We start from the raw sequence: 17,127 nt of genomic DNA, 5'->3' as shown, positions 1-17,127 counted from the left end.
CAAGGATGAGTGATATTGATGCTGAATGATTACCTACTTTTTTGTTACTTTGTTTGTTCAGTTTGGTATGTTCACCTTTGGTGAGGTGAGGTGAAATTGGGTTTAACGTCGCGTCCAAGATTTTTGCACTTATATAGCGACGTGCATGCACGTGTGTGTGTGTGTGTGTGTGTGTGTGTGTGTGTGTGTGGCTGCCTGTACTAGTCTGGACTGATGCCGATTTATAGTGCTAGCTCACTGAGATACCATGCCGAAGTTTAACATGAATACCCCACTCAGACACAGTATACTGACTCCGAGCCGACCAGTCCTTGTTTTAGCCCCTTAATGCCGAGCGCCAGACAGGGTAACAGAAAGTACCATCTTTTAACGTATTTTGGTATGACGCGGCCGGGGATCGAACCCCGGACCTTCCGGGCGGGCGCTCTACCACTAGACCACGGAGGCCGTCCGGTCTGATGGGAGATGTGTTTCACCCGATACTGACATGGTCAGTTGTTGGTACATCACCCCTCTTTCAGGGCGTTTTTTCTCTGTCTCCTGTTAACAGGTATGGGTTTTGTCAATGAATGTGTAATGATAAGACGTTGATCAGACGAATGACCATATATGATGTTATTTTCAATAACACAACATTTACATAACTTTATATGAAGCACAGTTACTTTTTCCATTAGTATATATACATAGCTGAATATAGGTATCAGGCGAAAAATATCATATGATTTTGCCTGTTTATAACTGAGTGACCAATTTTTTTGTTGAGGTGTCTGTTTGTTTGTTGTTTAACGCCGCAATATTCCCGTTAGTCGCCTCTTACGACAAGCATGGGGTGCTGAAGACCAATTCTGACCCTGATCTTAACGGGTGCAAAGAATGCAGTGTGTAAGTTCTAGGATGAAGCCCAGACCACAGAAGCAGTGTTCTACCAGCTGATTTGGTGTTTGTAAGTTCAAGGTCATTGTGCTCATCGTTACTGTAATATGTCATATATGTCTTTGATGATATTAAATTATGAATACATCTTTTTCCATGGAAACAAATGCAGGCATATGTGTACATACATGTATGGCTGCATGGTAGGAAGCATGGGTCCTATTTCAAAATACGACACGTGTGTAAATGGAACAAACAGAATAAGCTCAGCTCATTATACAAGAAATTGTTCGAAAAGTGTTTTAGTCTAAGATGTATGAACTACATCAGAATTACTGTTCAGCGTCTTATGTTTCCAGTGTACTTTTTGAGAAGTGTATCGATAATCTCACAGAGAAGATGGATATTCCCCACGTTGTGTTCTTTCAGGGGAGAACCTTCATGTGGTTCACACATGTGGACCCTGTGCTGGACCCCTTGTATCGGGACTGTGTCTTCACACAGGTGGACCCTGTGCTGGACGCCTTGTATCGGGACTGTGTCTTCACACAGGTGGAACCTGTGCTGGACGCCTTGTATATGGACTGTGTCTTCACACAGGTGGACCCTGTGATGTGTGCTTTGTATCGGGACTGTGTCTTCACACAGGTGGAACCTGTGCTGGACGCCTTGTACCGGGACTGTGTCTTCACACAGGTGGACCCTGTGCTGTGTGCTTTGTATCGGGACTGTGTCTTCACACAGGTGGAACCTGTGCTGGACGCCTTGTACCGGGACTGTGTCTTCACACAGGTGGGCCCTGTGCTGGACCCCTTGTACCAGGACTGTGTCTTCACACAGGTGGACCCTGTGCTGGACCCCTTGTACCAGGACTGTGTCTTCACACAAGTGGACCCTGTGCTGGACCCCTTGTACCAGGACTGTGTCTTCACACAGGTGGACCCTGTGCTGGACGCCTTGTACCAGGACTGTGTCTTCACACAGGTGGACCCTGTGCTGGACGCCTTGTACCAGGACTGTGTCTTCACACAGGTGAACCCTGTGCTGGACGCCTTGTACTAGGACTGTGTCTTCACACAGGTGGACCCTGTGCTGGACGCCTTGTACCAGGACTGTGTCTTCACACAGGTGGACCCTGTGCTGGACGCCTTGTACTAGGACTGTGTCTTCACACAGGTGAACCCTGTGCTGGACGCCTTGTACTAGGACTGTGTCTTCACACAGGTGAACCCTGTGCTGGACGCCTTGTATCGTGACTGTGTCTTCGCACAGGTGGACCCTGTGCTGGACGCCTTGTATTGGGACCGTGTCTTCACACAGGTGTCGACGGAAGGTGGAACAGGTATGTTTGAGACGATGCTGGATATACTGAAGAAGAAGGGAAAGGACGGCTACAGGATAATGTGTCGTTATTGTTGTTGTTAGTTGTTTTATGCCGCACTCAGCAATATTCAAGCTATATAACGGCGGTTCGTAAATAATCGAGTATGGACCAGACAATCCAGTGATTGACATCATAAGCATCGATCCACGCAAATTGGACAATTGCATCATAAGCATCGATCCACGTAAATTGGACAATTGCATCAACCAAGTCAGCGAGCCTGACTACCCGATCCCTTAAGTCGCCTCTTACGACAAGCATAGTCGCCTTTTACGACAAGCATGGGTTGCTGAAGACCTATTCTACCCCGGATCTTCACGGGTCAGGATAATGTGTGTTGTCCTGGATTCAACACGGCATTTTGTCCATGAGAGAGTATTTTCTTTACGTTGCTTTTAGTAATATTCCAGTAATATCACGGCCGGAGACACAGAAATGGGCTTCACACATTGTACCCATGTGGGGAATCGAACCCGGGTCTTCGGCGTGACGAGCGAACGCTTTAACCACTGGGCTACACCACCGCCCCAATCTTTCATAAAACAATTGCTTGATAACACAGTGTCACACGGCCATGGAAACTTGTACTAACTATTTGATGTGACGCGATCAGCAGCATCTCTCTGCGTTGGTGGCTCAGTTGTCTGGAGGGACACAAATCTCTGTACAGGGTTGCGTCCCTTGGGCACGCCAGGAACCTATGAGCGTGGGTTCAAATCCTGATTCGCCCCGATTGTGTGTCTATGTTTGTCAGCACCATGCCCGTGCTAGTGGGTTTCACCGAAGAAGTAAATGTCTAACCTGATGTGCCGTTATATAACTGGAATACTGTTCAAAGCTAAACCCAACTCACCTACACTTTTGTGCATCAGAAACAATTTAAAAGCAGCAAATGAGTATCATAGTGGTTACTAATTGTCAGTACTTCACATGTTGTGCCTACATATGGCCGATTTGCATCGTCGTCGCTGTTTTAACCAACAAATCTATTCATGGTTTGGTTCGAGCAAGAAGAAGACTAGTGAATGCTCTGGCCAATGAACGCTCAGATTACATCGTAAACATCTTCCCGGGGCAGGGGAGTTAACTGACTCTAAAGTCCAGTTTCCACGCTTGTCGAACTGGGATGCAATCTGGTGTTTCGATCGTAGCCCCACCAGTGGCGATTACGAGCTATGTCCCCTCCATGCCCCTCCTATTGACCAATCAGATTCCACCTCTTATATCACTTTGATTCAAAGCCCAGTCAAGACAACCTGATCGATAATGAAGATATTTTTTTTGCAATAAATGGATCTTACCCCACGAAGTGCATCAAATCACTTGAGCACCTTGATTAAAAACATTCATAGATTGCAAAATATCTATCTACGTCCAGCTGACGGTACACATGCTTTGCAAATTCCGCACCGAAATCTGCACGTTGAAATCCATGTTGTTTCCGAACCGGATGTCGAGTTCGTTATTCGATTTTGTCCAGCCAAAATGTAACTCCGGAATTCGGCAAGGATGGAAACTGGACTTTTATATTCCGCGAACGCCCTTTCCTCGGCACGATGCATCGTAACAGTTCTTGAATAACGTTTTTTTAGATATGTTTTTACGATACATCACTTTTTGTTCTGGAACGTTTGCCACGGTTTTACATAAAATCCAAGCATCCACACATGGCGTGAGGTGCTGGGGATGTAGATAGAAAGGCTTTATGTGCCGCACTAAGAATGAGGTGAGTTGAAATGGGGTTTAGCGTCGCGTTTAAGATTAACATGAATAAACACAGTATACTGACACTGAGCCGACCAGTCCTTGTTTTAGCCCCTTGATGTCGAGCGCTTACAGGGTAACAACAAGTGCCATCTTTTAACGTCTTTTGGAATGACCGGCCTGGATTGAACCCCGGACCTTCCGCTCTACCACTAGACCACGGAGGCGGTCTCATCCCAACTGAGTAGATCGATGCTCGTGACGTCAAACACTGTCAAGACTCGATTTTGCTTACAGACCGACTGCTACAGCTAGTATATATTACTGAGTGTGGCGTTAAACAACAAGCAAATGTCAAAGAAGGCCTTTATATGTGACGGACACAACAGCTGATAAAAGGGGCTGTGCATACATTAATACTATTTCGTATGTTGTCAATATGTACATATATTGAGTCACGAATAGGAAAAAGCTGTTTTCAACTCTCTGTAATAACCAGTTCCGTTGATACAGTATACCACTCTGTGGCGACAGATGTCCTTTGATTGCAATCAATCGAGGTCGGAACCATGTGCAAAACGTGAGCAATAAAAAATGGTGGAAATCAAGCCGGTGATTGGTCGCTATCTAGGAGAGTTCAGCATCACAAACAAACCCGTGAAGGATGTTCGCCCCCGGTATTGATGCACGCACTCTCTCATTTTATCTTTCTAAATCAGTGAGGATGGTGTACACGATAAAGTAAAAACATTTAAAAAAATATGTCAGCAATGAGGTATTCTCTAGGCGGAAAGTGGCAGATGAACTGACCAAAAATAAATAGACATAGTACAATCATTTTTTAATCGATATCTATGTAAATTGGAGGGCAAAAGAAATTATACACTTGAAAATTGGATTTGACAAAACAAAATTACAAACATTATCAAAACGTTCGTTAGGCTGAAAACAGTTGCCGAAACGATTCAAAATTTGGTACAAAACACAACTATGATACCCTTGTCAAATACATTACTATTGAAAAACATTTCTTTTTGTTTCATTTTAGACGCCATCAAACATGGGTGTATATTTGGTTTTGTCCGGCAGTGTAGTTTTGTGAACCTACTGTTATCCGGGTTAAGAGTGAGTGAGTATGGTTTTACGCCGCTTTTAGCAATATTCCAGCAATATCACGGCGGGGGACAGTAGAAATGGGCTTCACACATTGCACCCATGTCGGGAATCGAACCCGGGTCTTCGGCGCTTTAACCACTAGGCTACCCGACCGCCCCTATCCGGGTTAAGACACTAGCTATAATGAATTGAGTTAACGATTGATATACGTATAAAATAGATTCGGATATGTTCCATAACGCTCCGCAAGCACTTAAAACGTAAGAAAGGTTCACCAGATATTTGGATCCTCAGTAAATTATCATATGGACGCCTGGGGCGAATCCGGGGAAGAATATAGGTCTCAGCAATCTTTGTTTATCGTAAGAGACGACTATATTAATCGGGCGCTTAGCGACGGTGACATGGTTGAGTCAATTACGCGGCTCGATGCTCGTGATGACAATCAAGACCTACATGTATCTCTGTACAGCTGAGTGCAGCGTTAAACAAACTACAACCGTTCATCACAGTGTCATCGGCTCTGCCTTCTATGTCGCTTTCGACACGATTGTATCACCTGTCAAACAAACCAAGAAACCATAACCGTATATGACATATTAAAATGTAATTCTCGGATACTAAATACTCACAAATGTGATGGTCAGGAAAATATTTCTATTTGCTAGGTTTCGACATCGAGATTTCCAAGAAAACCCAAACTCAAGTACCGGTGGGAACCGGGATATTTTATGTCCGCTTCTTGTATCGTACCTGGGCATTCTAAACTGCCTCTGCGGGGGGTTACATCTTTAACGTGTATAACATATTCGTATAATTCTGATATTGCTCCAACGAATCATACGCAAACAATTATGTATGTTTTATTCTGTTTCCGATTTTAAACTCAACAACACGTATCTTCGGCATGGTGTTCTGTTGAAAAAAAGAATGTCGATGACATTCATCTACTATCCTCAAAGTTTTAACTACTGAACAATTATTGCAAACAGATAGATAAAATTGCATGTTATTATTAGCATTGTTCCTTGGCGTATATGCGAATTTGATACTATTTATATTTACAGTTTCTTGCACGTGGCTAATCTACATAAAATCTCCCAGATGGCCATGCGAAAGACGCATGCGCAGAGTTTATATCCGGACGTCAATATTCCGACGAAAAGGAAACACGTTTGGAGGATGTTGAAGATATATTTCGTTCGCTTCCTAAGACAACAAATGGTAGAAAATAAATAAGTATTTGGTGGAATCTAGTTTGAAATACAGCTATGGACGTGGACAACGATTTGGACGGACAGCTGCTCCAGCAGTTTAGTTCTATGGGGACCACGGACCGAGATGTACTCATTGCAGAGTTTCAAAAACTCTTGGGAAACAAACTCAATCCGTCATCTTGTGCATTTTTTCTTGATATGAATAACTGGTATGTTTGTCAACAACTGGGTCGTGTCACACGACTTGGTGTTTGTAACTGTAAAACATATTGTCTAATATTTACTCAAAACGATTCAAATAAATCTCAAAGAAACACCTACAAATTTGTGAAACATGAAGGGTGTTTCAATTTGCACACAAGATCACATGTTTTAGATTTAAAATGTTCAGTTGTAACTCATATTTTATGTTGATATCAGTTTAACAAGTGCAGCGTGCTTACTTCTAACTATAAGATCCTAGCCATTCTTTCCAGTTTCGCCCTAGCCCTATTTTAGCCTTCACTGTTAATATGTTAGAGATAGGTTGTGGTATCCATACAATTTTAAAATGCAAGATCAGATCAGCGGAGTGTCGTCACAGCTGTCATTACAGTGACAAACAGTGTGTTCATAGAAGAAGTGGATCAAACCGGTCTGTGCCAAAACATGTAGAATCCACTAGTGGCCCCAAAATGCCTCTTGGCATAATTTTCAATAGATTATAGCTTTAATATGATCTACTATTAACTGAGCTTACTAGACCAAGCAAGATTTCACTTGGGCATCAGGCTAGCCTCTGTAGTCACTGACAGCCTGTCTGAGTTCTTATATCAATGATTAGCAATTTTACAATCAGGAAGTGCATTTTTATAAGAAACAAAGACGGCAAAACATTACAATACAACAATTTACATGGGTGTTTTTTGGTGCGTGAAACAACTGCTTTAAGATTAGATGCTTCATATGTTTATGAACAACATGAAATGTTTGGAAGTGATGTGTCACTACATTGCCAAATGATTTCTAGTCATCTTCATGGTACATTCAACATGTTCAACACAGAATGTCAAACAAATTCTTCCCTTCCTATCTGTTCCATTATTTCTTCCAAACCAAGAAAATATTAATAAAATATAAATGTACAAATAATTATTTCTCCCCATTAGTATACTTTCAAATGAAAAAAAACATACATATTTGTTCTAAATCATCAGCAATTGATCTCACAACTTTCATATTTATCAAAGCAACATATGTTATTCTTTGATATGATAAATAGCTATTTATAATAACAAATGTGAGATTCCTTTCTAAGACAGTGCATAGTAGATAAGGTTTGGCCCGCTCTCAACGATAGTGATGCATATCTTTCCCTAACAGAGTGGTACTGTGCCAGTTCTTGAACCTAGAGTTATAAAACATGCTACCAATTCCTGAGTGATTGATGTCTATTTTAAAGGGAGAAAGTATCTCTATTTCTAGTCTGTCTTACAGACCCTGATACAAATATATATCAAATACAGCCCATGCAAGTCTATAATGTTTGGCAAGTCTAGATTACTGCAGTATCTGAAAATGAAGAGAGTCACTGGGCTCCTTTTTATTATATTTTTATTAAGATAACTGAACAACTGTTTTTTTATGTACGATATGTTCATATCAGAGTCTATATGTTAGTCTACTCTATTTCTTTTAAATCAAATTTCCTTCTGCCCGGGTTAAAGAAGGACATGATGTGACTGCATTGAACTGGAATTATTATGCTCTTCATGCAGGAACCTACAAGAAGCTATTGGTTCCTATTATGACTTTGAACAGCCCCCTGTCAACTTGCCATCAATGAGCTTTATCAAAGATGTCACTATAGGAGAAGGGGAATCCATACCACCAAACAACAAGTTCATCAAAACATGGAGGGTACAAAACGGAGGTGAGTGGATGGAATGGACGGATCCCCCGTGGGATTTTTAGGTTAGAATTGGGCCCAAGCAATCTCTGCTTGTTGTGCAATGTGACTAATGGTTGGTTTGTTGTTTTACACTGCACTCAGCAATATTCCAGCTTTATGACGGCGGTCTCTAAATAATCGAGTCTGGACCAGACAGTCCAGTGATTGACATCATGATCATCGATCCGTGCAATTGGGATCGATGATTGTATCAACCAAGTCAGTGAGCCTGACCACCCGATCCAATTAGTCGCCTTTTACGACAAGCATAGTCACCTTTTACAGCAAGCCTGGGTTGCTGAAGACCTATTCTACCCCGGATCTTCACGGGTCAAATGTGACTAATGGATCAGTGACTCCGATGATTACTTGTCATGGTACCCTGATGGCGTGGATCGTTGCTCATGATATTAATCACTTGATACTTGATACTTGAATACTTACTGGCCACAGTCATTAAGCTGAAATGTTGCTGTGTTTGTTTTGTTTGTTTGTTGTTTAACGACGCACTCAGCAATATTCCAGCTATATGACTGCCGTCTATAAATACATTGCAGTGATTGACGATCTACGCATTTGGGATACGATGACATCTATAAACCATGTCAAGGAGTCTGACCATCCGATCCCATTAGTCGCCTCTAACGACAAACACAGTCACCTTTTTATGGCAAGCATTGGTTGCTGAAGACCTATTCTAACCCAGATTTGAAATCTTACTGTGACATTGAACAACAAGTAACAGAGCTCCAGATAACTTTTTGAGCAATTGAGTTTTTACTCTAGGGTTTCTATTTTAATTGGGTTATTACATTTTTCATTGGGTAACCAGTATTTTTTCACTCATCTATTCATCACTCTATCATGTCTATTGGGTTTTTCCCCCAAATTAGTGAAAAAAATGAAATTATGTTTTAGATGTATATAACTGTACTAAATATATAGACTTGACTCCGAAAGTATATTAACTTAATTGTGTTTCGGAAATTAGCTCCTTTGAACGTGTTAAATGCATGATGATTAAGCTTCATTGTGTATTTACGCGTGCTGTTTTTATACATTTGAGTTTTTCATTTAATGCATGTGTTTCTGTACACAAGTTGATTAAAAGTAATTGGGTTTTGAATATTATTTTGGGGTATTTTACGCAAATACGCTGCTTATCTGTAGCTCTGAATTAAACAAAGAAACAAACAAACTGATGGAGGAAGCAAAGTATTTCACTCTTTCATATCTCTTAAAATGTGCAATCAACAAGAGCAATCAACAACAAGAATCACTAAAATGCACATGTCCAAATTTTGGAAAGAAAAAGACTCAACCTTTCACCCTTTATGGTAGGGCTGGGACAATACACCAACTGTGAGATCTGATAAGTATTTCGATACCTTACTCAAGATCTGATATGTATCACGATATATTGTACTTGCATGTGCTTTTATCTTATTGTGTGTAAGCCATCTTTTTCATATATTGGGTGTCCAAATACCTGGCACACTGACGATTTACAGTTTACAGCACAACAAATGAAAATATTAATGTTTTCACTATTAACTTGTACTACTGATTAGTGTTTAGTGGAACAGTTATTAACATGATTAAAGCAAACATTTAACATGTTTAAGGTCAGAATCGATATTTTTTGCTTAGTGTGCGACTGTGATCGATATTTGTATCGAGAAGTAAAAAATCGCGATCCAATCGGTGTATCGTCCCACCAATGCTTTATGGGTATTATTGGGTGTTTAGGTCTCCAATCCTTATGATAACGTATACAGAAGAACATAGCACATTTCTACTACATGATGGTACATGTAGTGCTATGCCTTCTGTTACGCATGGAATGTTGTTTGGACTAAAGGACTGGAGCCAGTTTCTTACTCTGCATTTTGTTTGAAAAGACATAGGTCTGACACTTAAATGTAATTTGGATGGCTTTCAAAAGGTTCAAGGCTGAATATGCTGTGACTGTAACCATGGCAACATGGTAATCAAATTGGGTCACACTTTTTTAGTCTTTTGTAATATGTCAGTATTCATGTCATGTATCTGTTGAAGATCCATTTGATTATAAACATGATAAAAAGATATTCACGAGGTCAACTGTCACCCGATAGCTCAGCCTCTACATACTTGGCAGTCAATGTGTTTGTGTATCTGATCAAATAGACTATGTTTGAGTGAGGTAAAAATAACACATATTTGTGCATTGGCTTTGTTTTATATGTCAGTATTTTTTTATTGACAATTTAGAATAAAATGATTCAGTGGTCATTGTAACATTAAGTTTACAATGTGATTTGTATTATTCTGTAATCATTTGCACAGTAAGCATGGTAAGGTGGTACGGTTCAGTGTTTCAGCGTTATCATGCCCCTGAGTGTGAATTGGGGTTGTCTCAAATATGTTGAAGTAAAATGAACATGTGACCTAAAAAGATATTTTGGAAACATTATCAAGGCAGCAAAGAGACCAGTGAAGATATTTTATCTGTCCCACCGATGTTTATGTTTAGAAAAGAAATTTTTGCATGAAATTTCACATTAATTTATATTCGAGGTAAATTTTGGGAATCTGAACAAAGATCTTGAGAAAGTAAAGAATGTTTGCTGTAAATGTCAGATGACAAATGTCATTAGGACATTTTCCTAATTTTTGCTAATATTGAAAGGTCATTCTTCTAATGTCTAGGGGACCGATCTGAAAATCTGGATAATGATTTCAAGTAAAAAGGCACCAACAGCCCTTGAATTTGCCAGTCCAAACCACTAACCATCTTTTACTTGTGAGAATGAATCACTTATATCCTGGTTTTAGCTTGTTCAGTGCTAGGAATGTTACGATACAGATGTCACACTAACCATCTTTTTACTTGTGAGAATGAATCACTTATATCCTGGTTTTAGCTTGTTCAGTGCTAGGAATGTCACGATACAGGTGTCACACTAACCATCTTTTACTTGTGAGAATGAATCACTTATATCCTGGTTTTAGCTTGTTCAGTGCTAGGAATGTTACGATACAGATGTCACACTAACCATCTTTTTACTTGTGAGAATGAATCACTTATATCCTGGTTTTAGCTTGTTCAGTGCTAGGAATGTCACGATACAGGTGTCACACTAACCAGCTTTTTACTTGTGAGAATAAATCTCTTATATCCTGGTTTTAGCTTGTTCAGTGCTAGGAATGTCATGATACAGGTGTCACACTAACCAGCTTTTTACTTGTGAGAATGAATCACTTATGTCCTGGTTTTAGCTTGTTCAGTGCTAGGAATGTCACGATACAGGTGTCACACTAACCATCTTTTACTTGTGAGAATGAATCACTTGTATCCTGGTTTTAGCTTGTTCAGTGCTAGGAATGTCACGATACAGGTGTCACACTAAGCATCTTTTTACTTGTGAGAATGAATCTCTTATATCCTGGTTTTAGCTTGTTCAGTGCTAGGAATGTCACGATACAGATGTCACACTAACCATCTTTTTACTTGTGAGAATGAATCACTTATATCCTGGTTTTAGCTTGTTCAGTGCTAGGAATGTCACGATACAGGTGTCACACTAAGCATCTTTTTACTTGTGAAGTGAATCTCTTATATCCTGGTTTTAGCTTGTTCAGTGCTAGGAATGTCACAATACAGGTGTCACACAAAGCATCTTTTTACTTGTTAGAATGAATCACTTATATCCTGGTTTTAGCTTGTTCAGTGCTAGGAATGTCACGATACAGATGTCACACTAACCAGCTTTTTACTTGTTAGAATGAATCTCCTATATCCTGGTTTCAGCTTGTTCAGTGCTAGGAATGTCACGATACAGGTGTCACACAAAGCATCTTTTTACTTGTGAGAATGAATCTCTTATATCCTGGTTTTAGCTTGTTCAATGCTAGGAATATCACGATACAGGTGTCACACAAAGCATCTTTTTACTTGTTAGAATGAATCTCTTACATCCTGGTTTTAGCTTGTTCAGTGCTAGGAATGTCAATATACAGGTGTCACACTAAGCATCTTTTTACTAGGGAGAATGAATCACTTGTATCCTGGTTTCAGCTTGTTCAGTGCTAGGAATGTCACGATACAGGTGTCACACTAAGCATCTGTTTACTTGTGAGAATGAATCTCTTATATCCTGGTTTTAGCTTGTTCAGTGCTAGGAATGTCACGATACAGGTGTCACACTAACCATCTTTTACTTGTGAGAATGAATCACTTATATCCTGGTTTTAGCTTGTTCAGTGCTAGGAATGTCACGATACAGGTGTCACACTAAGCATCTTTTTACTTGTGAGAATGAATCACTTATATCCTGGTTTTAGCTTGTTCAGTGCTAGGAATGTCACGATACAGATGTCACACTAACCAGCTTTTTACTTGTGAGAATGAATCTCTTATATCCTGGTTTCAGCTTGTTCAGTGCTAGGAATGTCACGATACAGGTGTCACACAAAGCATCTTTTTACTTGTGAGAATGAATCTCTTATATCCTGGTTTTAGCTTGTTCAATGCTAGGAATGTCACGATACAGGTGTCACACAAAGCATCTTTTTACTTGTTAGAATGAATCTCTTATCCTGGTTTTAGCTTGTTCAGTGCTAAACTTTTTACTTGTGAGAATGAATCTCTTATATCCTGGTTTTAGCTTGTTCAATGCTAGGAATATCACGATACAGGTGTCACACAAAGCATCTTTTTACTTGTTAGAATGAATCTCTTACATCCTGGTTTTAGCTTGTTCAGTGCTAGGAATGTCACAATACAGATGTCACACTAAGCATCTTTTTACTTGTGAGAATGAATCACTTATATCCTGGTTTTAGCTTGTTCAGTGCTAGGAATGTCACGATACAGGTGTCACACTAACCATCTTTTTACTTGTGAGAATGAATCTCTTATATCCTGGTTTTAGCTTGTTCAGTGCTAGGAATGTCACGATACAGGTGTCACACGATGCAATAAATATATCAATACAGAAGCCTAGATACAATAGATATCTCAATACTGCATCTACAACATTTTGTGCAGAAAACCCAGTCATTAGACTGAGAATAGAGTCAATATACTCCCTCATAAAGGTAAAGGACAACTGACTGATACCCATCAGCATGACACTGAGTCAAGTCAACTACAGTTCAGTCTCGTTAATCCGACACTCGTTAATCCGACAATCGGCTTTATCCTACACTAATGATGGGGACCGATTAAATAAGTGCTATTTAGACCCGTTAATCTGACAGTCTCGCACTCCGACTCAGACACCTAATTTGCAACAAATTATCGAAATCACTCATTAATCAGTCTCGTTAATCCGACAGTGATCAGCGTACTGTATACTGTACGAGAAACTGACATGACTAATAAGAAATAAACAATTAAGTTTATGTACTGTATTATGAGGGGCTGCAACGAAATAGCTGGTCAGCCTTGTTATCGAGCCGCTTTCGTATCTGAAAGACAACCAAGAAATTAATGAGGAGTTTAAAAATAGTTTGTATTTGTTGTTGATATTGATGTGAGATCAACATGGACTATCGATTTGTGTTTAAATGTGAATCAATGCCAAATTAAGTGCGTCGGGTATCACATCGTGCAAAGTTTGCAGACGATGCACCAGTATAGCGGTGAATTGCGACATCACTATTCAGCAGCAGGGTGCAGGGTGTTCAGTGCAGGGTTTTAGGCCTACTGACAACTGACCACGTTGACCCCATTGTGTTCCCAGGTACAGAAGCATGGCCCCCTGGCTGCAGCTTGAAGTTCTGCAGTGGGGACAACCTCAGTATCACAGATCGTGCAATGGTGGAGACACTACAGCCAGGCCAGATGACCGACATCAGTATTGAGATGACCAGTCCGGCTCAGAAGGGGACATACCATGGGCAGTGGAGGATGCACACGCCCACTGGGGTTGGGTTTGGAGGTGAGCATGTTTTACTCAAGTGCTGAACTGGTGCCTTTTGCTATACAGGAATTTTGAAAGTTTTAAATCAAGCTTAGTGCTAATTCGGTCCTCGTCCCATACTTTAACAAGGACTTATGACAATCGTAGAGCTAAGATTGCTTTGTGGAACAGTACCCTAGTATGGTAGATTTCTCAAAGAACAGGGCACTGTTCCACAAAGTCCCATTGTTTACATAGACATACGACATCTTAGCAGTAACATTGCTTTATGGAATGAGGCCCAGGGTATCGTTCCACAAAGTCCCATTGTTTACATAGACATACAACATCGTAGCAGTAACATCGCTTTATGGAATGAGGCCCAGGGTATCGTTCCACAAAGTCCCATTGTTTACATAGACTTAATACATCGTAGCAGTAACATTGCTTTATGGAACAAGGCATGACAAAATTCTCAATAATGTCTGTACTAAATTGTAGGTTTGCAGGCACCTTACAAGCTGGTGGGTTTCACTAAAATGGTACTCGTCTAAGACATGCATCGCTTCGGGCTTTCCTACCACATCAAGCTCATATGCGTTGTGATGTAACTGGAATACTGTTCAAAGCGGCGTGAATCCCAACTCACACAACCATGACTGCTTCATTTAGCATCAGGTTGTGTGTTCATGAACTGAGTGAATTGATCACATTTTTTGACTGGTTTATTTGATCCATGTCCACAAAGCAACTTGTGAATGTGATAAGACCATCGTAGTTCCCATACTTTAGCATTGACTTACGATCATCATCGTGCTAGGGTAGCTTTGTGCAACATGAGAATATTAGTCGCTGATGGCGAGTAAATGATTATGGTTTTTCGCCACTTTTAGCAATATTCCAGGAATATCACAGCAGGAGCCACAAGAAATAGGCTTACACATTAACTCATGTGGGGATTGAAACAGGACTACTAAGTGTTAATTCTGAGTTAATTCTGAGTCTGTGCACATGTCTTCATGTTGTCTTCTTGCCAAATGATATGTTCCTACACCCTTGATGCCTGAAATACAAGGTGTGATTGTTCTCCTTCCCAGAAGTGATATGGGTGATAATCAACGTGGATGAAGGAGGCCTGCTGGGGGTAACTCAACAACTCTCACGCTTCGGAGGGGAGTTCCATAAGAGTCCCACCAACGTGGTGGCAGCCAACCCCTTCGGTTCTCCAGAGAAGATAGGCCACCAGGATGGTGTTGACTCCCCCACTCGAGAGATGCACTCCCCGAGCCACCAGCCACACTGTGAAGGACCCTCAAATCCACCCCTACCCATGCCCTGGCCTGGCTTCTCTGTAGGACTGTCACAGGTACCGTGTATAAGACATTTGACACTGGCCATGCTGGGGGGTGTCCCTTGTTCCCCATGTACAGTCAAAGCACACAACCCATGAAGATCAGGGGTAGATTAGATCTTCAGCAACCCATGCTTGTCATAAGAGGCGATTAACGGGATCGGGTGATCAGGCTCACTGACTTGATTGATGCATGTCATCGTATCCCAAATTGCATGGATAAATGCTCATGATGTAAATCACTGGATTGACTGGTCCAGATGCAATTACTTACAAACCTCCATCATATAGATGGAATATTGCTGAGTTCAGAGTTAAATAACAGATAAACAAACAAATCAAAACACACAAAAATCTGTGAAGCTATTAAGGTTTTAAGAAGACCGCATTCCACGTGATAAGCGCCCAGGGCACTCTCAAAATTAGAAATAGGGAGCTCTTATTAGAATATTATTTTGGGTGAAAAAAACAGAGTTAAAAGATAAATTTCGTGGTTGATACTGTCTGCCTGAAATGTTTATATACGACATATATCTATTTCCAGAATTATTTGCCCATAATTAAGGGTGCATATAACACACGAGTGCGTAGTATACGCAATAGATAAGTCTTGTGTACATTGATCAATTGGAAGTTTCTTGATACGTTGATGCTGTCGATGCAGTCTGCTGTCTCCTTTTCTGCAGCCCCCCCAGGAGACGCCCGGCATGATGCAGCAGCTTACAGACCATTCCCAGGATGAAGAGATGTCATAGCGAAACGTGAACTCCAGCGTCGTGCGTACGAGTGTTTTTGAATGAAGCGTGACTGAGTGGAGGTGAGCTAAGCTCAAGTGATGACAGAGCTTGTTACATATAACCTGCCGGGGACAGCGGAGCCTGGGTATGATGCATATCCCTTCAAAGGAGGAACACTTTGCTCACTGACTACAGATGGAAATCTTGTAATCTAGAGACTAATGATGAAAGCCTTGTATAGTTTTGTAGAAAATTACAAATTATGTAAAATTTGTTGGAAATTAATTTATGGATTAGATCAAGTGTTACTGTAAATTATTGAATGGTATTAGAATCTTTATGAATCATCTGATCGGATAATTGGATAATTTGTGGATTTGAGCTCAAGAGTGCATTGAGATTTTGGTTGCGTTAACACGGTCCTGGGTCATTGTCTGATGTAGCAGCTTCGGCATTTCTTACCTGTCGTGTTGATTCCTGGCTGTAGTGATACAGCAGTGAAGGTACATCACACACAGCAGCTAGGTCATCGTGTATTGCATCATGACCATTGCCTATTATGAAGAATGGTGACGATCTTATTCCTGTTATATTGGCGTATTACAAAAGTATGTTATCCTAACTCTTTTAACGCAGGATGTATGTAGAGGGTTGGCTGTTCCATGTTAGCACAATTATGATAAACTGTAAAGCTTAGTCTGTGTCAAGCAGGTACTTATGGACATCACAAGTTAGGTTCTTACGATAACAATTGACGCATCTTGTGTTTACGATAGTTGTTTTTTTAGTTTAGTAAGTATACCCCATCACCCTCCAGATTTACTGGAAAATCCACTACTTATCATTTCCCGGTGCCTGTTTACTCTCACTGGTAACTATGTGACAGTGTGGCTGATTTCCAAGTCTTTAAGTATGGTTGAGACC

General features: G+C 40.6%; 1 protein-coding gene across 1 annotated transcript; it reads left to right on the top strand.

The window, feature by feature from the left end:
• Window positions 1–6,239: 6,239 nt before the first annotated feature.
• LOC139462403 (protein ILRUN-like) lies at window positions 6,240–16,571 on the top strand. The gene is made up of 5 exons (XM_071244096.1): window positions 6,240–6,506; window positions 8,055–8,209; window positions 13,957–14,154; window positions 15,213–15,481; window positions 16,153–16,571. Exons 1-5 carry the CDS (start codon window positions 6,352–6,354, stop codon window positions 16,219–16,221), a joined length of 846 nt encoding a protein of 281 aa, XP_071100197.1. The 5' UTR covers window positions 6,240–6,351; the 3' UTR covers window positions 16,222–16,571.
• Window positions 16,572–17,127: the final 556 nt, after the last annotated feature.

Source organism: Haliotis cracherodii, unplaced genomic scaffold, assembly GCF_022045235.1.
Source record: "Haliotis cracherodii isolate W230 unplaced genomic scaffold, xgHalCrac1.p SCAF_15, whole genome shotgun sequence".
In the NCBI taxonomy this organism is placed as follows: domain Eukaryota; kingdom Metazoa; phylum Mollusca; class Gastropoda; order Lepetellida; family Haliotidae; genus Haliotis; species Haliotis cracherodii.
The sequence above is the reverse complement of the archived record's forward strand: the minus strand, read 5'-3'. Positions and strand labels throughout refer to the sequence as shown.